Genomic DNA, 27,154 nt, shown 5'->3' on the forward strand with positions numbered 1-27,154 from the left:
TTCCTCCAGTGCTGAAAACCATAGGTCTCTGTGCTCATGATTGTCCTCATAAAATGAACTTTACACTCAAAAAAATGCTGGGTTGTTTCTGTAAACAAATTGTTGGGTTGATTGTGCTGGGTCAAAAAGTTGGGTTGTTTGGGGTACTGTAAACACATTATTGGGTTGCTCATGCTGGGTAAAATGATTTGTAACGGGGTCATTCACAAATAAACAGTTGGTTTGGTTATTTTGACCCAGCAACTGGTTTATTACTTCATTCTTTGCGGAACTTTCTGGATTCTTCACTTCTGACTGGAGGAGGCACGCACTCGGAGCGCGCATTGTTTTATGGTAAGTTAAATGAATGTTTACCTATATTTTTAATAAGTTGTGGTAACAGCAAGCTAATTTCACTGTTCAACATACAGTCTTTGATATGGAAGTGTGAGGGGTAACGTATTTATTCTGTGAAACATTACACTGCTAGCTGGTTAGATTTTTTGACAAAATGCAGCATCCTTAAATCCTTAGTTGTAAACCAGCTAGCCTATATATGCAGCCTTTTTGAAATATGCTGTTTAAATTGTAAATTAATCACGTAATTATTATCGTATTCATTGTGGACGTTGCGTATTTAAAAGTGAGGAAAGCGTTTTGTATGAAATCCATAGGCCTACAAGCGCAGTAAGTTAGTCCCTCACAGGGCTCGCACGTAAATCGGCGGGAAATAGTGAGTGAGTTGTGTGTGGAAAGTCTGCTGTATTTTAGAAATACTCGTCAGAAAAAGCAACTGAGGTAAGTTCCAGCACAGTCTGCGTGTGTCTTGTGTAAAGTCTCTGTCGGACTCTGAACCAGAATCGTTTTTGCCAAAAAAAAAAAAGAAAAAAAAAAAGAAAAAAAAAAGGGTTTTATATGAATTACGTGCAATCTTTACAAACTGCGTCAGAGGAAAGGAGAAATAAATCGATTTCATGTTAAGCGTTTTATCGCCCTGAAAACAAATTACAAGTTGTTAAGATTTTAGGTGCTAAGACTATAATTTAGTAACGTTATTAAGACAGTGGTCATCTGCCGAGTGTGCCCGAAGAATTTCTGAGGCCAAATAACGTTAATGTTTTTTGCTATATTCACAGCAGCGCCATCTTTGCCATCACACGGGAGGCTGTGACGAATAGACATGCATCTCTAAAAGCAAGTTGTACTGCTATTTACTGTGTTCTGCTGAAACACTCAAATATAAATGTCTGAGAAAATTTTATAAAACTCCCCAGTCAATATGAGCTGTGGAAAAATAGATCTAGGAGTTATATACAGCTTTTTTTTTTTTTTTTACTGCGGATGCCGTTAAAACACGGTGAGTTTATCCTTTACAGCCTTGCTTTTATACTTGTCATGGCAATGCTCTGAATAAAGTCTTATAAACTAACAGATGACACCGATTTAAACGGATATGACCGTGGGCCGAAATATCAGAAATGTTTAGAGGGCAATGATGTATTAAAAGCAGATGTCATCGTTTTAAAAACGATCCCCTTTTACACGGATCTGCGAAAATGATTTAAAAGGCTGTATGCATGCCAGGTCAGTAGTTGGCAATGTCACTTCGTCAAGAAACTCCCCATGTGAACACATAATTATCAGATAATTATGTGCAGACAGGTTCTGTGATGAAGAGATAATCAGTGTTAAGAAAAGTCAGAAATGCTACTTTAGAAATATGAATTGTTATATACAGCATACTATATAGATGTTAATGCAACTTTATGTATTTTGGTCAAATTGTTTAGCTGCTAAAGAGGAGACAGCTTTGAAGGTCCTGCCAACTCTGCTTCCCCCATCCATCTACAGGAGAGGAGGAAAGGTCTTCAGACCCACCACAGAGGAGGCCCAGAAGTCATTTATTGACATGCAACCTGTAAGTTTTGCTTTAGTGTTTCTACTTCAATAAGGGTGGACGTTTGCACTGTTTGATATGCTTGATAACTATGAAAGTAATTCAGGGTTACAATATTGATAATTTACAATATTTATAATTTTGAAAGCTGCAGTCCATAACCTTTTTTTTGTGTGTCTCAAACTTTACAAATAGTATATAATGAGTGAGTACATCATGAATTCATTTTCCAAATCGTGTTTTTGTCTTATCCTGAATCACTAACGGCACACCTATATAATAAGTCTTTATATTCAGACTATTTTATACTGGCGGAGGAGCACAGTACCTGTGTGACTCGTCATAGACATAAAAAGAGAGAAGTAACTCCGGTTACAATGTTCTTCTGCAAAACGCATGCAGTTCTGTTTATTAACCGCTAGAGCACCAAAAGTTATGGACTGCAGCTTTACCCAACAAAAGTTAAGGAAAGCTGCAATTCGTAACTTTTTTTTGGATACAAATTTTTACAAAAATCTGTTATTGAGCAAGTACATGAAAGATCAGTGTCTTTTCCCAGTGTCCCAGTCACCTTAAAGGATTAGTTCTCCCCAAAATGAAAATGTCCTAATAATTTACTCACCCAATGCCATCCAAGATATCCATGTCTTTCTTTCCTCAGTGCGAGAGAAATTATGTTTTTTGAGGAAAACATTTCTGGATTTTTCTTCTAACAATGGACTTCATTGGTGACCATTCTTTTTTAAGTCCAAATCAATGCAGTTTCAAAAGTCTTTGAAGTGTTTAAACGGGCTGTACACGATCACAGCTGAAGAAGAGGTTGTTATCTAGTGAAACGATAGGTCATTTTAATTTTTTAAAAATAATTTATAGACTTTTTACCTTCAATAGTTCGGACTGAGCTGATCAACAAATGGACAGGGAATTACGTCATCACGTTGAAAGGTCACGCCTACTATTCATATTCATCAGAATGTTATTCATTTACTATTCATATTCACTGAATACTATTACTATATATATATATATATATATATATATATATAATTGCAAATAATACTATTTGAACTATCCTCCTACTTATGGTCGCATTGTAAACAGTGGGGCGGTACTTCTGCCGGCGCCGGCATGACCTTTCAACGTGATGACGTAGTTCCCTGTCTGTTTGTTGATCAGCTCAATCCGAACTATTGAAGGTAAAAAGTCTATAAATTATAATTTCAAATTTTTATGAAAATGACCTATCGTTTCACTAGATAACAACCTCTTCTTCAGCTGTGATCGTGTACAGCCCATTTAAACACTTCAAAGACTTTTGAAACTGCATTTGGACTTAAAAACGATGGTAACCAATGAAGTCCATTGTTAGATGAAAAATCCAGAAATGTTTTCTTCAAAAAACATAATTTCTCTCTCACTGAGGAAAGAAAGACATGGATATCTTGGATGGCATTTTGGTGAGTAAATTATTAGGACATTTTCATTTTGGGGAGAACTAATCCTTTAACTTCCCCCGATTCACAACGGTACATTTATAATAATGATTTATAATTTGAGCTGTCGAGTCCGATTTCACTGGAAATGTCTGTCTGTATACTAAGAATATAAAGCTATTATATCGCAAGTCAGAGTACTGGTGATGGTGCTTCATTTTTAGCTTGTTCTTATAGCAGTTATTTAGAATTTAAACCACATCAAGAAAATGGCTTCAAATGAACCAAACCAGTAAATGAGAAAACAAAAAGTACTGTAAGTAAACAACCATAAACAAAGAACAGAACATTTTACCAGAAGAATAACATTTAAATGAGAAAACTATAGGCCTTTATCAAAGTACGTGTCGTCACATCTGGCTCTGATTAGTAGTGTAAAGGAATTTCCGCCTGGATTATTTTCAATGGACAGGCGCCAGTTTAAAATTTAAACTTACATGATACCCTACCATGCATGTCATCTTTCATTTTATTGTGTAACATTATCTTCCCTGTAGCTCAAACAGTAGAGCATTGGCGCTTGCAATGGCAAGATTATGGGTTTGATTCCCAGGGAAAGCAAAAACTGATAAGAATGTAAATGTGTATTATCTTGAAATGCAATGTAAGTCACTTTGGATAAAAGCGTCTGCCAAATGCATAAATGTAAATTATCTAAGATGAAAATTATCTAAGCTTATCTAAATGATCATCAGTGCTGCCAGTCAGGAGATTAACAAGCGGGTTTGTGAGTTTTAATGTTAAAGACACTATCAACATTACAGTAATATTTAGACTTTTTTAATGCCTAAATGTTGATAATATTAGTCCAAATTATTCTTTTATTACCATTACTATAAATATGTAAATAAACATTTTGTCATATTTGGTAATGTTTGCAATACAATTTTTTTTATATTTCCACCAAAAAAGCTTAACTAGCATGTCAGTTATATTGCAGCACTCTAAGTTATTGTGTGTAATCAACAGGTTGGGACCATGAGATGACTGGAGCATTGCTGCACATTCTGTGCCTCAGTGATGAGACAAGGGGGACATCACAGACCTCTGCCATTATTCCATGCCACGCCATTGAGACTGAGTCTTTGTTGGAGGTGGATAATCTTTGCTTTAAAGCTTTTTTTGTTTTTGATGTTCAGTACACCAAGCAGTGTCTCCCCACCTGGGAGTTTCTCCAGCATGCTGTATATCAAATTGAAGGAAAAGAGTCCTCCTCTGTAAAGTTTTTGAGGACAACAGTGGTTTCAGGCCCACATCGTATGAGAGTTCAAATTAGTTGTTTAATGACTTTTAATGCCTGAATATTTGGACAGATTTACATTTGTTATAAAGTCTGTGGGGAAGGGTGAATGTCAGAGGGTGTGTGGGTGGGGGTTGGGATGGGGGGATAAAGAATGTATTCAATATTGTATACAAACAAAGTATTAAAGAAATGTATTGTTTTTAAATAAATAATATGTTTTAAATTAAATGAGATTGAAATCACATATACATGGCCTCTGGTTTATTGTATTACAGAGACAATAATTATTTTACATTTGTAATATAAAATATATTTGTAACTAATGTATAAAGGCAGTGAGACAGGAAATAATCTATTTATTATTAAATAATAACTATTTATTTGACTAAACTATTTGTTTGACTTAACCCAGCAAGAGGGTTAATTTTACCCACTGGTTGGGTCAAATGAATGACCCAGTAATATGGGTTAAACGGTAAAACCCAGCACTTGGGTCAAACCAACCCAGCGCGTGTTCTGTCCAATAGTGACCCAGCAGCGTGGTTAAGGTTGGGTTATTTTTTAACCCAGCAGTTTTTAGAGTGTACTGCCCTCAGCCACACTATGTACAGCGTTTTTCTCAGCTGAACAGATTCTGCTCCTTCAGCACTGACATGCAGTCACATTCGGATGGGACAAAGGCATATTCTCCTGAGAGGATGTGTTTATTGGATCTAGGCGCAGACTGAAAGGGTAAAGCCGGCAAGCTAATGAGGTTTGGACTAGGTTGTCTATAATAACTGAAAGCTAGCTAGCTGCTAGCATTCCCATTCATCTCAAAGGCAATGGCTTGGCTGGCACAGAACCCTCCAAATGTATGTAATTTCACGCCTTTAAGAGATCTCCAAATGGGAATCAGATGATATGTTACTTGCAACAACAAGAAAATGTAGTCAGAATACATATTTTAACCAGAATATATCCACCAGCAGGGGCTAATGGGGCCATGGTAAATAAAAGAAAATGGGAAGAAATAAAAGCTATATTCACAATCAAATGCTACAAATAATAATTTTGAGTTTTGAGTGATTGGGTTGACCTCTGACCTTGTTGAGTGCCCCTATGCTGCGGGAGGAGGCGTCGGTGAAGAGCTTGCTATGTAGCAGCATGACTCGGGCGATGAGGTAGAGTCTAAGGAACATGGGTACAGATAGCACCATGTCTAGATCTGCCTCTGCCTGCGAGGGAGCGTAGGAGAAGGCCAGTCTCGCCCGCCACATGAACTTGAAGTCCCCCGGCACCGGGTGAACCGCCGAAACAATCAGCTCCAGAGCGATAAGCAGCACTCGCTCTATGGTCATGGCGATCCGCCAGTCGTCCGCACCATTGTCAATGACGAAGAGCTGGAGGGGAAAAGTCAGAATGGGAATGTTAAACATTGCAAATTAAGCGGAATTTCCCGGCAAAGCTTCAATTTACATAATGGATATCAAATTTGCATTCGGTCTTTTAAAAGTGCTCGAGGGAACACGGCAGTCACTAGCTGCAACAATGACATAACACAAAGAAATAAAACCCAGCCACCATAAAAGCTTTATTAACTGTTCTTTTAATCTAACACCATGCCCAAATTAAATGCAATTGTGTAAAGCAATAAAAAAGTACATTTGATTTTTGTTCTGTTTATTAATTTATTTTACACAAATATGAAAAACCTGCAGATAAAAATAAAATACAATGAAATGTATTGGATGAAATCCTGCTAAAAGTTTAAAACCTAGAGGTATGGCTGTGTGCAATATATGTCTAGCAAAATAGTAAAGTACACATAAATTGTAATTTTAAATCAAATTTATTCATAAACAAAAAATCACTACTCTAAAAAATCAACAGAAATTCTAGAAGGATCAAATGCACAAAAGCACAAATTTTCTTCTGGTTTTTGGGAAGGATGGATGGATAGATAGACAGAAAAATAAACAAATAAATACAAAAAAGATACTTAAATTATGATAAAATAAAATAATTTATTATACAGTTATTGATAATTAAACAAGCCACAATTTGGCTTAATATCTTAACATAATACATAGACAGAAGATTTTGTCAGTCCTTTGCTTTCTGTTTATGCCCTGGGTAGCCCCGGCTACATTAAAATCTCATTGGTCAAAAAATCCTGCTTCACATACTGTACATGTATATAGAGCTGATTATCTTATAAATACAAAAAAAAAAAAATCCTAAAACCCAAAAGAGAATGTACATCGCCATTTGTTCCCTCAGGAATTCATCATCATCAGGAATCATTTTTTCATTTGGGGCCTGTCTGTGTGTAATTTATACTAAATAAAACAGAAAGTACTTATAAACAATCATTTCCAATAATAAATGTATTCATAAATCAAAAAGTGCTATTTTAAAAACCCATTAGAGATTCCAAAGGGAACCCAAGGCCCAAAAAATGCTAATTCTCTTCCGGATTTTAGGACCAAACAGCTCTATGAAATATAAAGTACATTCTGATCTGCTAAAATTGTGTTGCGTCGCACTGACTTTTCACTTTCAGTGTGAACAGACAAATTGCTTGTCACGTTGCACCTCTTAGGATTCATCAATGCACATGAAAGAGAAAAAAACAGAAGTCCAGTTGCGTAACAACTCAAGACCAACCGTTCATCATCCATTTAATCAAAAACTTCAACTACACATTAATAATTCAGATTAGCTCATTAGAACAACTAATAAATAGAGCTGCTGTTCGAATAACTGAATGAGTAAAGTGTGTTTTCAGACCCAGAGCAGGACGCGAAATGAGAGGGAAACAGATTGATGAGCCCTACAATGAGAACACGCTCAGATAGTCATTTTATCCTGCCAGGAATGCCAAACAGATAAGCAATAAGCAAACAGAATTCCTCTGGCATAATGTGCACTGACAGTTATATGGCTCTCTCTCTCTTTCTCTCATTCGTTCTCCCAATGCAACTTCATGTCGGGCGGTATATCAACAGAGCCTAACGACAGAATGGGAAGCTAATTCTGCTGGCTGCTGGTGTTAGATGTGTTTAATGTTAATTGTAAGTGTTAGACTGGCGAGGTTTGTTTAACTGATAAGCAGAAGGCAAGCAGGGTTTTCCCCACTGAGACATACACACATACACACACACTCGCACACCCAAAGAAGTGCTGCAAATGATTATACAGGAATCCTGAGAACACATGAATGAATTCGTATACCGCGTTCGTCTATTTGACACAAGGTTATATCTCAGTGCAACAGGTCTTTCTGGGATCTAGTGAAATTGCTTTGTTTGTCTAATTGTTAATGCATGTGTACTTCTGACACGGTGTGTGCGAAGGGCATGGTGCATGTCGTATAACTGTAAAATGTGCATGTTTGTTTGCTTGTTTTTTCTGGAAAAGCCAGTCTTGTCATGGTGACTGTTGCCTAGGCGACAACATCAAAGACCAGCCAAGCTTAATTAGGGTCCCCTGGTGAGAGAGGGAGAGAATGACTATGTGTTTGTGCATGTGTGTGTGTGTGTGTGTGTGTGTGTGTGAGCGAAAAAGAGAGAGAGCATGAGGAAAGCAAGAGGGAGCAAGATAGAAAGGAGGTGGAATGATGGGAAAGAAGCTGAGAAAGGGAATGAACGTGCGGGAAAAATACTCGTGTGTAGGTGGGTGGAAGGAGAATGAAAGAGAATGTGTGAGTGTGTGTATGAGAGCACATGTGAATCTGTGAGAGGCTTGTATGGATGGGTGTATGACTTATGAATGATGGTTGAACGATATGGGTTGTAATGACTGATACCATTGAAATACCAGTGGACTGTGGCTGATTCAGTGTTGACTGAATGAGATAATAATAATACTGATTAAATTAAACACCTGTTTTACACAATATTAACAAATATTTGAAGACAGATAAGATTGTTTATCGTTAGTTATCATTAAAGGTTAAATGTTTACATATTTAAATATTAAATGCACTGCAATTAGAAAAAACACCTACATATTAAGAAAACATCTTAGTCGATTTGACAACACACGCACTGAAAATTCTCACAACACAAACAAATACAGAAACGAGCTGCAAATACCCAAAACAAACAAATACAGAAACGAGCTGCAAATACCCAAAACAAACAAAAACAGACACGAGCTGCAAATACTCAAAACAAACAAATACAGACACTAGCTGCAAAAACCCAAAACAAACAAATACAGAAACAAGCTTCAAATACTCACAACACAAACAAATACAGAAATGAGCTGCAAATACTCACAACACAAACAAATACAGAAACAAGCTTCAAATACTCACAACAAAAACAAATACAGAAATGAGCTGCAAATACTCACAACACAAACAAATACAGAAACAAGCTTCAAATACTCACAACAAAAACAAATACAGAAATGAGCTGCAAATACTCACAACACAAACAAATACAGAAACGAGCTTCAAATACTCACAACACAAACAAATACAGAAACGAGCTTCAAATACTCACAACACAAGCAAATACAGAAACGAGCTTCAAATACTCACAACACAAGCAAATACAGAAACGAGCTTCAAATACTCACAACACCAGATTTTGTACAACATTTCTTTGTTGTGAGAATTTTAATTGTGTTGCTGTATTTGTTTGTGTGTGAGAATTTGCAGCGCATGTGTTGTCAAATTGATGAAGATGTTTTCTTAATTTGCTTGTTTTTTTATTTGAATGTGTTTTTTCATTTGCAGCGTGTTGATCCCTCTCGGCCACCGTATTTTTCTGACATGTTGGTGTTATATCTTTCACTTGGATGTTATAAGTTGCACTGAGCAAATACAGCTGGATAAAACAAAAAAATATCTATCATTACTTATGACTGCTTCCATACTTTCAAATATTTCCTGAGAATCATCACAATCTTTATCTCCATAAAAAAAAATATTTCTGTAAGCTGTGCATTTATGGGTATTCATGGGAATTTTACATATAACTTTGAGGACAATAAAAGACACTAAAAGCATTAAAATCTCACTTTGCTTTATTATCATCTCTTCCTTTCCTCCTCCACACATTACTCCTTATTCATCTCTCCGCTACCTACAACACCCCTACCCCTCCCACCCCTACTGTCGTACTTTTTGTAGCCAAATCGCCACCAGCATATGCTGAATAATTAAATTCCATTAGTGAAGGTAATCTGTCAACATGAGTGACTAAACCGAGCTTCCTCCCTAAACCTATCAGAGAGCGAGAGAGAGAGAGAGAGAGAAACCCAGAACCTCCCAACAAATGAGGACCAAAGCCAATTAGGAAAAATTTGGAAATTAAGGAAGGATGAATAGGAGAGCAGACAGCAAAATTAAGGACTACAGAAAGAGAATAATTTAGAGGTTGGGAAAAAGGGGACAGTCCAAAAGGGAGACAGAGGTTGAAAGAGGAGAGGGAAAGAGTGAAGCAGAGCGAGAATAATATTGTCTGTTTTGTTGTTTTAGCCTGTCAGAGATGAACACCTTTGTAATGATAATGTAATTATAAGTCACACACAGACACACTGAATAGAAACAAACACTTACATTCATACTAATTCAGATCACCTCACTTCCTCGTAATCACAAGACCAGGCAAACACGCTGGCATTTTCTTCTCTTTTATCATTGCTTGTCAGATTGTATGATATGACTCTAGTGAGATCTTAAATAAAAGTCAAAGCAAGCATCAACTGTCTTTATGTCAGAATATATGATGTAAAGTTCTGCAGACTTTTGTCAACTGACAGCTTTGTCTGCGCAGTTTGTCCATTCTGACATCCTCAGTTACAAACAAAAAAACTCAAATACCATACAAACCCTGGCAAACCCTTAAAGTTGGCTAGTTTTTACCTGGGAATGAGTGAACTCAATGAACTATCATAAGTGTATGATATCAGTATCATAATGTGAGGGGAATGTTAATTAACAACCAGTATTGTTGTTAACTTAAACTATCAAAAAAGTAAAAAAAAAAAAAAAAAAAAAAAAACTGAAATAAAGTAAAATACAAATAATAGATGAAAAGGTTAAACTTAAATAAAAAGTGCTGCCTTGACAGCAAACTGAAGTTCAAGTTTACCAAAAAAACAAAAAAAAACTAAACTAAAGCTAAATCAAAAAAGACAAAAAAAGGCAATGGCATTAAAATATCTATAGAAAATATAAAAATAAAGCTAATTCAAAAATAATAATAAATACTATAAAATATATAAATAAAATATAGAAACACTAAAATAACATTGTTAACAACAAAATTATGTTACTAACCTTAATAATTTCCATGATGACGCTAACACCTGTTTAATGTTTTCGTTGACCTATTTACCTCACACACACACACACACACACACACACAAACACACACACAAACTTAGTGTGTCTTGAGCAGCAGTCACACTGCAGGGCTGTGATCCAAAATGTCTGACCATGTCAGACTCAAAACTTTATCAGAAGCTGAAATTCATTGTAAAGGCAATTAACCGGCCGTCGGTAAGCATGTCACGCAAAACAATCCAAGACTGTCGATTTTGCCCTATGGCGAATCTTTTATGGTCCCTGAAATATGTTGTAGAACAAAACCATGGCAAAAAAATCTTAAGACGACCGAGGAAAAATCAGGAGAACAGCAGGTAACTCCATTCAACTCAGATTACCCATGAGGCAGGCCCAAAATACCCCACACCGCAGGATACAGACACACACAGACTGAATAAGCTAGGAAATCTGCCTGCAATTATTTTAAAAGCAGCGGAATCTGCTTGGAATTCCCTCTTTTTAAAGTAAATACATTTATATGCACACTTTATCTCTCTCTCTAAAATACACACAATCTCCCATGTGTGTAGCCAGTAGCAAAAACAGCAGGAAAGCCCTGTAGTTTCCACCAAGCTACAACACAATGAACCTGAGAGACGCGATGTGCTGTCACAGTGCTTTCGTAATGTTCTGGAAACATGTCTGTCATGCGTTCTCAGCACCACCCATAGTCTCATAGTAAAATCTGTACCTGTGCTGTACTGAATGGTTAATACATCAGTAACCTCTCAGCTCTAAGTACAGGACTGTCACTGCACCTCATTCCTTCTCCAGAACCCTGAAGGTGATCTCCTCTACATTTACATTCTGCTTAGGCTTTGCTACCCTATGCTTTTACTTCAACATTCAGCACATTCTGCTGCTCCCTTTCAAAATGTTTGTATCTTAACTGACAGTTGACAAATTTCTTGGATTCTTTTTTTGTTGTCAGTGTCAAGATTTTAGGTAATTATTTATAGAGTCCAGAGCTTCAGGTTCATTCAGGAGTTGCAACAGAATGAAACAATGCATGGAAAGTTTTACAAACTAGCTTTTAGGAAAAGGGTATTTTTCATAAATGTCATTTCAATATTATTTTAACATCATAAATGTTAAATTGGAACATTAATAAAAAATTGTCAATTTAATTGAATACGATGTTACTGTTTTATTTGTATTTATAAATACAATTTAAAAATACATTACATTTTTACATTATGATTACAATACATTTACTTTTTAAATTATGCTTTACATGTACTGAATGTTTCTAATAAGCAGTTTAATGGCAAGTTCCCTTATGACAATTTAACCCATGCATTATGATATTGGGGCATGTTGTCAAATTATGAACTGTATCTTTTTTCCTGGTCAGCAACATTGAAATAGATTATTTATGTTCATAGTGATCCTGGCTTAAAAAAATAACCCAGTCATGAGAACTATTAACTGAAATAAATCATATGTAATACAGTAACTTGCTGTATTATAAATTACATATGTATATTTCAGACATACAATAGGACTTGGTTTAACATGTCAACTATCACATTTTAGTTTATTGTATATAATAAAAAAGTTAATGTAATTAATTTTACTTTCAAAAAAATATATTATAATCTTTTATTATGCCAATACTACCATTCTGCTGAATTTCTCCTTCGCCGTAATGATAGAGCAATGATAATGCAAAGTTACAACTTGATTGTGGCAACAAACAACTGTAAATAGTATTTTCTATTTAGGTTTAAACTATGTTTTCCATGGAAAATTTCAATGGCTGACCAATGTTTTATTATTTGTAGTTTTAAATGGTCTGCTACAGGGTCTCATGTTGTGTCGCCTACCTAGTACATGAACTCAAATGTGCTGCATGTTAAGTCTCCAAGGGCCATACAACTTTAAAAAGCTCATCATAAAAACCACTCAAGCAAAACTTTTCAAGAATCAGTCCAACCTTCAACTTAAGATAATTACAAAATTGGCTTCAAGTAATACTGGTGATTCACCAAATTCTTTAATGGGTCTTAGCTAAAGCTGTGCAGCCATGAATCATTTTAATGTGGCAGAGGAGCCAAGCAGTTCACAAACTTTAGCCAAGGATGAAGCTTGTTGGCTCTCAGGAAGAGATGCACTCACATTAACATGTACACTTGAGTTCAAATGCTAGCTTAGAGGCATTTTCAACTTAATGGGCAAAATGGATTTTGACTGAACTGAAAATAAAAATGGTACTCGGTGAAAAATTCACAGGATTTAAAAGATAGTTCACCAAAAAAAAAAAAAAAAAAAAAAAATCTATACAATATCTTTATGTTCCACACAATAAATAAAGTCATTAGGTTTAGAACAACATGACAGAACATGACAGAATAAACTATTCTTTTAAAGGTGTAAGATAGTTAACCAATATACAGTCTTAAATTGCCTTTGTAAATTTGGGAAATTGGCAATGCAGAAGGAACAGTTATTCCAGTCTCATTCCTCTCTGTCTTTCTCCTCAAAAACATCCCTGATCAACACCTACTCACATCGTGTTTTTATCTCCTTTAAACCATGTCGATACACAAAAACACATACACACACACACACACACACACACACACACACACAGACAGACAATCTCTGTCCAGGAAAAAGCTTCCAAAGTCTGACTCACACACAGGAAGAGAGTCTCATCACCAAGGAAACACTTGCATAACGCAGAGCGTACATGAGAAAATTCTCAATCCAGCGAAATGAATGAAACACAGTCTGAACCTTTACAAAACCACACACATATTGGTCTGAAACAGAGAGCAGAATGAGTGCCGAGTCTTGTGTGTGTGTCTCCTAGAGCGGAAAAATAATTCACAGACAGAGGGGGCAAGGGAAGGTTGAATGAAGGTAAAAATACAACCAGGGTAAGAGAACAAACAACTCACAGTACAAATGTGTGCATGTGTGTTTATGCTAGTGTTGGAAATGTGGTGGATTATTCATGTATTCATCGATAAAAGGGCAGACAAGCTGCTTTCTCAAATAACTGTCAAACAATCACAAAATGACTCACTCTCAGAAACAAACAGAACCAAAAATAACTACTAAATGTCTCAAAGAAGTTTGTGTGTGTATGAAGGAAAGAGAGAGAGCTTAAAAGGAGCTTAAAGTATTGTTGTTGTTGTGTGTGTGTGTGTGTGTGTGTGTGTGCGTGCGTGTGTGTGTGTGTTTCTAATGCTGCTGTGAGCGACTTTCCTCTGCTATCCTTCCTATTAGCATAACGCTAACAAACAGTTGAGTTCAGCTCCCCTTGCTGAGGGCAACAGCCTAAAACAACATTACTCATCTGTTCTTTATGCCACACAAAAGGGGGGATGAATATGCTTCTTCTTCCTGTTTTTTTGCATTTTTTTTACGTTGACACCATCACTGTGTAACATAAGCAGACTGATATGATAGACAGAGTCGAGACATACTGCACTGTAAAAAATAAGTGTAATTTTAACTGTAAAATTTTGTAAAAACGCTACGGAAAAAAACTGATAATAGGTTAACAGTAAGTTCCCGTACTATATACAGGGAAAAACTGTAAAAGATCTAACAAAGCATTTAATGTAAATTTACAGTAAAATTCTGTTAATTATACAGCTTTTAGAAGTAAAAAAAGAACAAATCAATGTATAATTTACAGTCTAAAACTGTAAACTGATATTCCCAGAATTCCCTGCGTGACACTCCACGTTTGAAAGTATTTTGTTTAAATAATCATGTTTTTAAATAGTTCTTGTTATCAGTTATGTACATTTGAGCTTTATGTTACATCTTCTGTTGCTTAATGAAAGTTTTTTGCATTATTTAAGTATCACGTGTGTTACCATGATGGTGTTTTGTGTTTTCCATAAATGTGCACCTTCTATATGTTAATATATACTTCTGCTTGTGGTGAAGCTACTTGTGATGAGCTTTGATACTTCATGTGGCTTTCTCTTATACAGTACCATCTTTATTATTATGTTGGTTGTCAGTATTTTCAAGGAACAAATCAGATTTAGTTTTGTGTGTTGTTGAATTTACTGGTTTATATTCACATTTTCTTGTTTGTAAATTACAGCTTTATATTGTAAAATTAACAGTTTTTGACGTAAATGTGTTTACAGTTTTCTGTATTTTTACAAAATTATTCTGGCAACCACAGCTGCCAAAAAGTTTTTGTAAAAACAACAAGAAATTTTTTACAGTGTGACTACAAAAAAAAAAATATATTTTTTGATTTGTTTCTTTTACACATGTGATGATGTGTAAGCAACTATTTACAGCAGTACTGAACTGGTTATTTCAATTGAATTATTGCTTACAAAAAAGCACTGTGGAATTACTATGGTATAGTGATGTATCAGATGATAATATTTTTATTTACTACTGTACTGAATTGTAACGGAAACAGGTCAATTTAGCGCAAAGGGAATCATTTAAGATTATAAAGGGAATTTGAACAGAATCAGTTTCACGGCTGATCATTGAGACGCCCTGCGATTCAGTGAACGAGCCGTTTAACATCAAATCTGCACTTGATACGAATATCCACACTATAGTGAAACACTATCAATTAGCACAGTAACAAGATCGGCAGTTTAAGACGTTAACTTGTAAGCACAAAACACAAGATACTTCTCTTTTCAATATGAATAAGGATTTATTAGATAAATCTAACACATATAAGCTAATCTAAAACATAAACGCACGCACTCACACATTCACACAAGTTGCAGGAAGATCGAAAGTTAGGGAAAGATGAGTTTAAGAGAATGGAAATATGGAATCCCAAGTTTACAGCAATACGTTAAATTGCATAGACATGAACAACCATCAATCACGTAATTAGCGCTCGCATTGAGTTCCTCAATGAGATTAAAATTATATTAGATACACCAGTAAAGGTCACAGTCTGGAGGTAAAGTTACTTGCATCTCCTGTGAAGAAGGAGCCTCGGTGAAAGGGCTATCCCGAGGTCGTTGATTGGCTGGAAGTTCAGTCTCTGAAGTGACGTCTTGGGAAGCCCGTGGTTGTTGGGCGTTGGCTGAAAGTGCAGAGTCGTGTGGGCTGGTTGAAGTTGAACGGACGTTACAAAACTTAACTCAGAACACGAAAATCTTAAACGGAAAAGAAAAGAAATAAAGTTTGACGAGACTAGGTTGTGTTCCTTCTCATCGTGGCTAAGTAGCAGCAGGCTGAAGCACGCAGAACCGCGCTCAAAGAACAATGATGACTACACAGCATGGCTAGAAGCTAAAAGCTAAAGCTAGGTAGCAAAGCTAAAGCTAAAAGAGCAGAGAGCAGGCATGACTAATAGCAGAGACTAAAAAGCAGACTAAAAGCCGACTAAAAGCATGACTGATAGCACGAGCAAGGCTAGAACTAAAAGCCGACATGGCTAATAGCAGCAGCTAGGGACTAAAAGCAAGATTTCATGGTGTCCAAAGTATTTAAACTGGCCTGTTGGCCACACCTCAAATGTTGTCTTGACCAATCAACTATTGTCTTGGCTCGGGGGTATCATAAATCATTTGTTTATCTTACCAAGCATGTGGTCCGAATTTTCCTGCCTTGCAGGGTCTAATTTTGGACATGATTCCTATTACCGGGTTATGATATATTTTACAAATAAATTATTGTCAGGACAATATCAAGCAAGAAAATTCAATCACACACATACCAGACATGACTATGTATCCTTCAGCTATCCCATAGTTATTAAAAAGAACATACACAATAAGTGATTATAACATGATAGTCAAATGTGTGGGTGACACATAAATGAATATGGAGTGAAGCGATGGACTGATTCATTTATAATTCTTTTTGAGTTCATTCTGGTCCATATATCTGTACAAAAGAAGTTTCTTTGCCATTCTCTGACAAAGGGATGTTCTGTGAAGACAGAGGTTTAAAGCACATCCCCCCCTTAGGAATTTCAGTCTGGTTCTGCTGGGTGAGGGAAGTCAATGGAAGTATTTAACTTGATCTCCTGGGTTTACATGTGATGTCCAGCGTTGCATTTCCATTACGAACAACACATTTTTGACACCAAATTTCTCTTCTTCGAATTGAAATTGTAAATAATTGTTCTAGTGGTGTTAATGTTCAAAGCTGTTGTGTGAACAAGTTGGTTGGTCATCTTGCTTGGTTCTTGTGGCACTAGAACTGATTTATGACTTCCTGAGGAATTCAGCTCGTGTTTCAATGCACACAGCTTTGATAGACTCTTTAATTTGTCTGGTTCGACTCATTTCTGTTACAGAATGATTATTGTATTTATGTATTTTGCTGAATACTACAGTACTACTGTAGTACTGCGTGTTTCCATAAATTGTGGTAAAAGCTAGTTTTTGTTACTTTTTGTTCAGTCTAATGTTACGGTCAAATAAGCTCAATTTCAGCAAAATTTGGAGGCTGAAAAGGTCAATAGTGTAGTTACATAGCTACAGCTCACACATACAGTAAGTCATTTTCAAAACAAGCAGATTTCTACTGGTCAACAGTGAATTTGTGTGACCAACTTGAACCCGCTGTGAAAACTGCAAGGTCAAATTTTGCACCCTTACATAACATTTCCATTCACGTGAATTACTATTGCAGCCATTGGATTTCGTCTGCGAAAGTTTGCAGAACAATGATACATGTGTTCGCATCTTAACAGTAGACACTAATATGAGATGATTATTTGTGTTTACCTGCACCTCTCGAGCATGGTAAGCGATGATTAGTCCAAGAAGAATGACGGTGGAAAGGCTGATAAGACACTTCAGTGCCAGTGAATACATGGAGCTCTGTAAAACATATGCAAATAATGTTATTAGCACACTCACCATTATGATTTTACAGAGAAATATTTACTTACAGGTGCTAACCCTGTGCATTTAATTTTCAGAAAAGAAAACAAAGACGTAGTTCAGTCAAATATGAAATGTCTTGCATGATGTCATTTCTAAACTCATGTGACTGACTTGAGCTACAGAATGAATGGGGACTGGAGTTTTCAAGCTTCAAAAGGATGCAAAGGCACTAGAAGCATCATAAAAATGGTCCATACGACTTCTGAAGCCATACAATAGATCTTTATAATCCTGTGATAAAAGGTCCTGAGATGAGTTCAGATCAGAATCCTTCAGCTGGAAATTTCACACAAAACTATCATACAGCATCATAAGATCTGGAACATATACAACTGTTCATCGATGTCGGGTCAGTAAGATTGAATTATTTCTTGAGAAAGTCATGATATTAAAGTGATTTCTAAAGGATCTTAGATGCTGAACATTCACCATTGCCATCACAGGAAAACATTACATTTGCATTAAACAATAAACAATAATAAACCTATCATAACAATAATAAAACTTAGAACATTTGTGCACCTCGTAGGATGAATTGACAATTTGTAAGACTCTTACATGGGCCTTTTTCTGACCTCTTTAAAGCTTGACAGCCCCAGTTGTCATTCACTAATGTTATAAAATGTGATACTGTTAAAAAAAATCACCTTTTATTAAAAAAATCACCTTTTGTGTTCCACAGAAGACAGATAATCCTATTTCTTTGGAACAAGATGAGGATGAGTAAATGATGACAGAATTTTCATTTTTAGGTCAACTATCTCTCTTTAAATAAGAAATGAACAGCACAATCACAGCGCGTGCATCTGTGCCATATAGTCTGCCAAGACATTTTTAGTGTGTTTTTATAATCTATGGATTACATGCACATCACTTCCAATCACACCATACACACACAATGGCATGGTTACTGAAATGTGTGTCTGTCTGTGTGTGATTGCAGGGATCTCAACTTGACACTACTACCTGCTGCACACATCACAGTTTTCATTTAACACACACACACACACACACACTTACACAGCTTGCTTAAACTCTCCCCTGAGAGTAAAAGCAAAAGTTTTAAATTGTTTCCAGCCTGAGCCTCGATTATGTCCAGCTGAACCACACACATTATTAGACTGGCCACCCATTGGTCTAATTTAAGGCACCATACTGGAAGCATTGTTCCACATGGACAGACAGACAGTGGTATCTCTCACTCATACTGACACACACCTACACACACATACATAAATACATAGGGCTCCTAACTAAAGCACATACACAGAATACCCATCCAGGGGCTAACAGCTTATCAATAGAACAACTGCTGTTTCAGTCTCTGCCAGGCTTCCAGACAAGTCTCAGAGATGATTTTCTCTAATGGGTGGAAAGATTGATTGGCCCTATAAGCGCAACGTGATTTATCTGAATAGGACACTTTCCTTCATCAACATTGCTGTTTATGTCAGTATTTATGCCATTTTTCACATTTTGTATTTTTGTTACTAAAATGATATACCAATTCAATAAAATAGACTATGATCAAATCATTTATATAATTAATTATATATTACAGCATAATATAATGTAAAATATTATATACAAATAATATAATGCAAAATATTATATTATATTATATTATATTATATTATATTATATTATATTATATTATATAAAAAGTTTCACCTTTTACCTGTTACCATCTTACTAAGTGAGTCCTCAGTGTCTGTGACATGACTATCAGAGCTCATGTTATATATTAGTGTGTGAATGGAGAGTATGACGAACAGAATCACGGCTAGATTAGCAGTTATTGATCCAGCTAATGATGGACACCATGCAGAGCTAACAGGCTGTATGAGTTCCATTATCTCCATTCTCTTGCACGCTCAAAATCTTCCTTTCATTTCTCCTCCATCTATTCAGCATCCTCTCTTTACTTCTCCCTGGTCCTTTCATAAACACCAAACAAATCGGCTCTGACGTCTGAATACACAGTCATCTTTGAGCCTTCTGTCTGTCACGCAGTCGCACGAACACGCTCGCGCACAAAAGCACGCACACATTCGCAGGCGAATGTACCGCCACAAATGCACACAGTAATCTGCGATTCTAATGTAATTACTTCCTCTTGTTTCAGTTTCTTCATTTACCGCTGATGTTGGGTGAAGTGACTCACTTGAAAGATCTCAAATACAAGCCACACGCAATGAGCACACACACACAGAACGAGAGATTTTTTTCAGATTCTGACACACAAACAAGACTCGCAGCTGAACCACCAAAGGAAGGATGGTGTGTTCACACACACAAGCTCAAAGAGAAATTGAGCTAGACACAAAAATCTTTCAGGAATATTCTGATATTCAAGACTGGAGAAAGTGTAAGGGGGAAGAGATGGACCACTCAAATAAAAATTAAATCAGAATACCTAATATGGCGCCTGTAGGAATTTAGGTCTCAATTGAAGAGCCGATTGCCTTTTTGATAGAGTTTGTTAATACCCATTAGCTGGACTAGCTAGCCTTAAGCATTTTTAACATGTTTTGCACTAAAGAAGCTCCATTTAGGATACCATCAGTGTCGCATGTCATTAGTGATTTGCAATGAGCTATTTAAATGTAATTCTGACAAACATCAGTTATGATGTTTTTAGTCTTTCCACAGTGTAGACAGGAAATGTTTTCCTATTATTACTGACAGCGAAAAAAGCTGCTGGGGCTGCTACCAAGATGGCCGCTGAGGGGGCCGACTCTTAAAGGGACTTTGTCCATGACAAAGACAGGTTTGCCAATGATTAATGTCACTGTATGTGTTGTGTTGTGTGTTTGCTCCTTTAGTCTGACCACTTACAGTCAAATAAATTGTTATTCATGTATTACAGAAAAGCAGCAAGAACAACAAAAATAAAAACGTTGTCATCATGAAGTGAAGCTAGAGATAGTAAGTAGCCTTTAGAAAACATTACATTTATGATTGGCAAAATTTCAGCAATAAATATGTACTCTCGTTTGGACGCCAAAGCTAAAAGAGTGTTAGATGAGGTGGATATTTAATTACAAACTATTGTAGAAAATGAGACTTGCAAATATATATTTGTCTACAATGAAGCAGCTATTGCCATCCAAACCGGTACTTTAAAAAATATATAAAAATATGAGAACACTTTTTTTCAGGAGTATTAAGCAAAATCTCTACCTTCAGTCTCATTGTTGTGTAGGAGAAACAATTGAGATATTTAACATATATCAGATTTTCTTTATTATATATATATATATATATATATATATATATATATATATATATATATATATATATATATATATATATATATATATATATAAAGAGAGAGAGAGAGAGAGAGAGAGGTCAAGCCTATTTGACTCAATTAAATTTTCACTAGTTAAAATGCAAATTCTTGATATCAGGAAAGGATTTGTTTTTACTAATAGAAATTGATTTTAATAATTACATTTCCACTGGTATAAATGTGTATTAATAATTTTTAAATTAATCATTTGATTTCTGTGAGTGATGGTTCTTTTGTTTCAAAACGTCCTATTAGTGACTTTTAACTAGTGGAAACTAGCTGTAAATATCTATTATTTGAATCCTGCAACTGAATAAATGGTAAAACAGCTTGCCATATGTTCCCCACCAATGGGTTTTATGAAACCACAAAACAAAAAAGCTGCAAAAACACACCACCTCCACCAAAATGATTATGAAAACAGTAATGTATCGCACTTAATGAAAAGCACACACACACACACACACAGATAAGCCAAATTACACACCAACTGGCACACACACACACTTGATTACACACTGACATACACCATTACACCCCTGGAAACCCAATTACACACTCAGAGGCCAAGAAAGAGATGGAAACACACACAACCTCAGCTACATGTACACAGTTATACAGCACACACACATACATTAAGCTTAGCATTAATGGCCATTCGAGGGTCCTGTCCACTATTGCCCCTTCTCCCCTTCACTGACTCTTCCCTAGGCTGTCCATCTCTCCTCTCGTTTCCTCTCCTTCTCCCCCTCGATCTTTCTTCTTCTCTATGTACTGATGATTATTGCTCCTGTGAGAGTGCTGTAAAAGTGTTAGTGTGGCAGGAGTGGGATTAGGGTCCCGCAGCCCAATGGATCACCCTTTATATTTCTTAGAGATGGATTACACACAAACACAGGTTTGTTTTTTCTCTCAAATGGTGGGGACTTTCCAATGACTCCTATTGTTTTAATAATGAGCAAAATAAATTTTCTTTCACCGCTATACCTAAAGCTTACCCTCAAAGGAACCTTTATATTAGTAAATTTTCTTGAAGAGTACAGTTCAATAAAACATTTATTATAGGATGTGTTATATTAATAATTATGATTATTTATTGTAAATGTGTAAATTAAATATTTGTATATATATATATAATTATAATATTTATATTTTTCAATAATTGGCTATTTAAAATAACCATTTTCCAGCTGAATATATTTTAACATGTATCTTCTTCCTATTATAGCAAATGTGAATTTTCGGCAGCCATTACTCCAGTCTTCAGTGTCACATGATCCTTCAGAAATCATCATGCTGATTTGGTACCAAATAACATTTCTTATTATTATTTAGACACTTACACAATATCCCTTGTTAACAGGCAACAGGTTGATCATCTGAGGCATAGTCTAAGATAAGATGTTCCCCAGGGATGCGTGACAGAGCGAGGAGGGTGTGAAAATTAAGTATTGATTTGACAGCTGCTTTTTCCAGGTATTTAGGGCTGTTTAGGTTCGAGCAGACATGTGAGGAGCTGTAGGAGAATGGATTCAAGGCATGCTGCTTCGTGCAACCCTACAAGCCGTTTCATCCAGACCTAAACTGCCCTTTTTATGTAATACAATGGGACTCAAGTATTTTACCACATTGAAAATGTGATTTAAACCTGGAAATAAACAGAATAAAATGTATAATAATAATAATAATAAAAATGCTATGAAAAAAAAAAAAAAAAAAAAAAAATATATATATATATATATATATATATTATATATATATATATATATATATATATTTTTTTTTTTTTTTTTTTTTTATTATATATATCTAATTAAAACAATTTGAGATTATTTTATTCCACTGAAGCTCAAGATGCCCTTTGCTTCATCTAAATTCATGCTGGAGAACATTATCATCAGGTTTTCATCTGGAGTTTATGCAGCTTGAGTGCTACTGTCAGAAAGCAAAAGAGGAAAACCAAATATATGACAATATTACACCCAATTGTATGCTAGTAATATAATTTCCAATGAAAAGGGCATGCAAAGAAAAGCTAAGCAAAAGCATTTTCATTAGTAGTATCAGATTTTGGACCCCACTGTACACTGCGTATAAGCAAAAATATATTTATTTTGCAGTAGGTTCATGTAATGTAAGGATCTAGTTAATGTAGACGGCACATGAAAAGTTGATTTGAAAGAGCAAATATTTGATGAAAAACAAACAAAGCTAACAACACACAAAGGCTCCAATTACACATTGCACTCTCATTCTGTTCTTATTTAAGTCTCTCTCTCTCTCTCTCTCTCTCTCTCTCTCTCTCTCTCGCTCCTGTTCTTTTTACCTGTCTATTTAGGGAAGGAGAGCAAGTGTATGGAGTGTGAATGGACCAGACATCTCCAGAGGATTCACAGCTGAGCATGTAATGCACACATCTTCAAACACACACACACACACACACACACACGCACACACACACACACTCACACTCACAAACACACACACACACATACTGTTGTGTGTAGGACTTCTTCAGATCTCATCCCAAGCCTCATTTCCCAATTCTAAAATGTTATTTTAGAGCTAGTAATGGAGGCTTGAGCCATTGATATGTATGCATATGCATCTTATGCAGTTATTAGAGAAAGAGAGAATGACTGGAATAATTTGGGGAAGTGATATGGAACAGTAATACAGTCAAGACCTACGTGGAATTAACTATGTTAGCTGTGTGTTTCCTGAAAAATAATCGCACATCATACATCCTGTCCCAATCAGACGCAATGCGGCAAAATTTCAGCGACAAGCAATTTGTTTGTCTACACCAGACGCAACACATGATAAAAATCAATCATAAATCACAGCCAATCAGAAGAGCATATGGGCAGGCTCTTTCCCCAAATGTACTGCACTCACAATGAAACAGATAAGTATATAATCTAATTCATAAATATAAAAAACATTTTAAAATTATTAAAAATAGATACTGAGAGACGGACACAATCTTTGTCATGGAACACACTTGTTGGTTCACATGTAAGATCTGAGGTTAATGATCCATTGTCGCTTTCAGTATGGCTATAAATGTCAAAATGATATTCAAACTCACAATAGATCCTTAAACATTAAATAAAACACATAATCGGTACCTTAGATTATTGTTGTAATTTGTATGCTGCCACAAAGTCATAGAAATCCACATAGAATCCACCATCGCAGCTGGTTAGGACAAAAACTGATTAACATGGCAAAGATACCTTTGCAATAGCTTATGACCTTCTGTGATGTCGCATCTGGTTTGGACACATCTTAGAATGTTCATCAACCAATCAGAACCAATCATTCTTTAGTAAAAGCCTACAGAAATGATTTCTATATTAATTCATTAAAATAACTGCAGTTAATCACATAGAATAATAGTGGCAGATAGGAGCCTTGAATAAGCAAAAAGGGGCTTTAAGAAGTTAAACTGTATTTTATCTCATTTCACTGATTATAAGGAATGTCCAATGGTAATTGAAACCCTACTTTAAGGACTGTTCAGGAGTTGCAATACATTTTTATTGTTTAATTTTTAAGACAATTAAAAGAAAACACTAAATCAATGCATCACATCGACAGTCATGTGGGCATATATTCCCATCCAGACCCGCATTCATACTTCACATACCAAACTACTGAAATCATCATTTTCATATGCTCAAATATGGACAGCATTCTCCAGCTTCTTTGCCTCAATGTGCACACAACTGCAATTCCAAACAAAAAAAAGAAAACTTTAAGAAGTTATAAAAACATTTTGGACATGATGTCTTGTCAGGAATTTCCTGCTGATTCCATCCTTCAAAAGCAGCTGTCTCTCACACACACAGAGCTAAAGCAGCATAGTAAAGCCATCAATAGGTGCTTGAAGGTGTGCAAAGGTGATTATCAATAATCAATGTAGACGGTCACTCAGAGATGTGAATGTTCTCTAGCATCTAAGCAGCTACTTTTCTTACTCATTTCCTCCACAATCACTAGATGCTCCACCATCCATTCACATAAACTCATTGTTTTATATGGGAGTTACCATTCACTGTAAAGGGGGTTTGAGGAGAGGTAATTCCCCATTAGATGAGTCAAGTCAAATCGAAACAGTTTGGAGAATGTGGAAGAGCATCAGTATCTGATAAGTCTCTGGACCTTCAGCAGTAATGCACTGAGAGAAAAGCCCTTTAATTGCTCTGAGGGGCGATGCAGCACTAACAGGCTTCTATTGTGTGGTTTTATAATGGCTATAATGGTATACAATCAGCATGGCCATTATTCATGTGCAAACTTGACTCACTCACCCGTTTTCCATCTCAAATAAAGAGATTTTATTACAGCCTTTCATTTCATCTCTCCTAACACTCACTCGCTTTTCTCTCCCTCTCCAATAACACTCCCCCGTTCACCTCCCACTACAATAACAGAGAGAAAGAGAGAGAGAGAAAGAGTGAGAGAAAGAGCACTAAGGATAGTGAGTACTAGAAAGAAAGAGAAAGATATCCAGACCAAGAATAATTATCAGAAGAGAAGAGGAAAGGAATCGTCAGAGAGAGGAAAAGGAAAAATAGTACAAGTACAAGAGAGAGTGAAGGAACGAGAAAGGAGGAGAAAAAAAATGAGTGGGTGAGACAGAGAGAAAAAGAGAAATAAAGCATAAGTGGGAGAGAGGGAGAGACAGAAAAAGAAAGCCACAGGGAAGACGGGCAGCAAAAGAGAGATACTGAGACAGAACAAATTTCATATACGTCTGCCATATCAGAAGCACCTGCAGAACATGAGCACACGTAGAAGTGATTTCCAGACTACATGCTGAGACAGATCCATTCAGAACAGTGTCAGATGCGAGAGAACACCTCATAACGCTCGCACAAACCCACCCGTGCACAGACACACACTTCAGATGAATGCACTGTTCCAAAACCCACTGAGCATTTTAAGGAACACAAAGATTTTTGTATGAGAAATATGCAACATGTTTATTCTAGACTCATTTCAAAGCAGTATTTTATGTAGCCTTCAACGGAAATGAAATCCCAGAAAATCACACGCACATTTACCAAATATTTATGTGCACTGTAGTGTTTTTTAAAGCATAAGGTTTTTAATATACACTATTTTAAATGTCATGTATTTGATTTCTGCATTGAGAAACATCCTATCTCTTAATCAATTAATTATTGCTTACTGTACTGTATGTCCCAAGTCCCAAATCAGTCTCTTATATGGTTCTATGATAGTTATATTAGCTTACATTAGTAAAGCTTCCTGTCACCAACAAAACTTTGGCAACTAAAGCTACATGTCCCTTTCTTACTCGCACACATACATTCAGCCTTCAGTCTGTGGCTGTGGCTATTACAGTGGAAAATATTTCACCTTGACATGATGTGTCAGTTACATTCAATCCTTTTAACGTAACTGCACAAGAATCAGTCACTTACCTAGCTTCAGCCTTACACTGATTTTGAGACTTTGGCTTTATATAAAATGTTACTAGTCTGTAATTCAGCTGAAGTAAAAGCCAGTTCTTGAAGGCTGTTCTTGAAGCCAGTTCTTGAAGGCTGTAATGATAGTTACATCTGCTTTGATCATCAATCAAGCAACAATTGGTTTTAACTCAAGAGCTGATGTGTTTGCTCTCCTCCCATGAGTTCAAAACTTATGCAGGGCAAAATGGAGCTTTGTCATGCATAAATGAAAAGTGTACTGTATATTCATCCAAAATTTATAAATCTGCATTAGTAAAACTAAACACAATTACACTGTATTTCTATCATAATCGCCAACATGCTTCTGATTTCCACACACAATTTTGACTCATCTCTCAGTTCCTTACAGTCTTTGGAGTTAAACATTTACAATGGAAGTCTAGAGGACTTCAGCAGGAGTTGAAAGATTAGTGCACAGACATGGGTGTGAAGTGATTCTTTCATAATGGTCTCATGGTGACACACATAAATGTTCATACTTCTGGAACAGTGTATTTTTAAAGGGATAGTTCATCCAAAAATGCCATCAATATGCAGAGCAAAGAGTTAAAATCTCTTTTGGATCAG

The 27,154-nt window shown here is 36.0% G+C and overlaps 1 protein-coding gene and 1 long non-coding RNA gene across 3 annotated transcripts in view; one reads left to right on the forward strand and one right to left on the reverse strand.

Moving 5' to 3' along the window:
* Positions 1–17,745, reverse strand: part of LOC128029981 (small conductance calcium-activated potassium channel protein 3-like) — a 35,976-nt gene extending 18,231 nt beyond the window's left edge. Inside the window, exons 1-2 of the mRNA XM_052617430.1 lie at positions 17,627–17,745; positions 5,698–5,994 (exon numbers count right to left, since the gene is read on the reverse strand). Coding sequence (XP_052473390.1) covers positions 5,698–5,994; positions 17,627–17,716 — 387 coding nt within the window. The 5' untranslated portion in view covers positions 17,717–17,745. The remainder of the gene's footprint in view (positions 1–5,697; positions 5,995–17,626) is intronic.
* On the forward strand, positions 63–4,722 carry LOC128029982 (uncharacterized). Of its 2 annotated transcripts, none has more exons than XR_008187764.1 (3): positions 63–333; positions 1,770–1,897; positions 4,339–4,722. It is a non-coding gene; the product is annotated as an uncharacterized LOC128029982 (long non-coding RNA). The 2 variants fall into 2 exon arrangements; XR_008187763.1 differs by lacking the exon at positions 63–333 and adding an exon at positions 559–777.
* Positions 17,746–27,154: the final 9,409 nt, after the last annotated feature.

Source organism: Carassius gibelio, chromosome A16, assembly GCF_023724105.1.
Source record: "Carassius gibelio isolate Cgi1373 ecotype wild population from Czech Republic chromosome A16, carGib1.2-hapl.c, whole genome shotgun sequence".
In the NCBI taxonomy this organism is placed as follows: Eukaryota; Metazoa; Chordata; class Actinopteri; order Cypriniformes; family Cyprinidae; genus Carassius; species Carassius gibelio.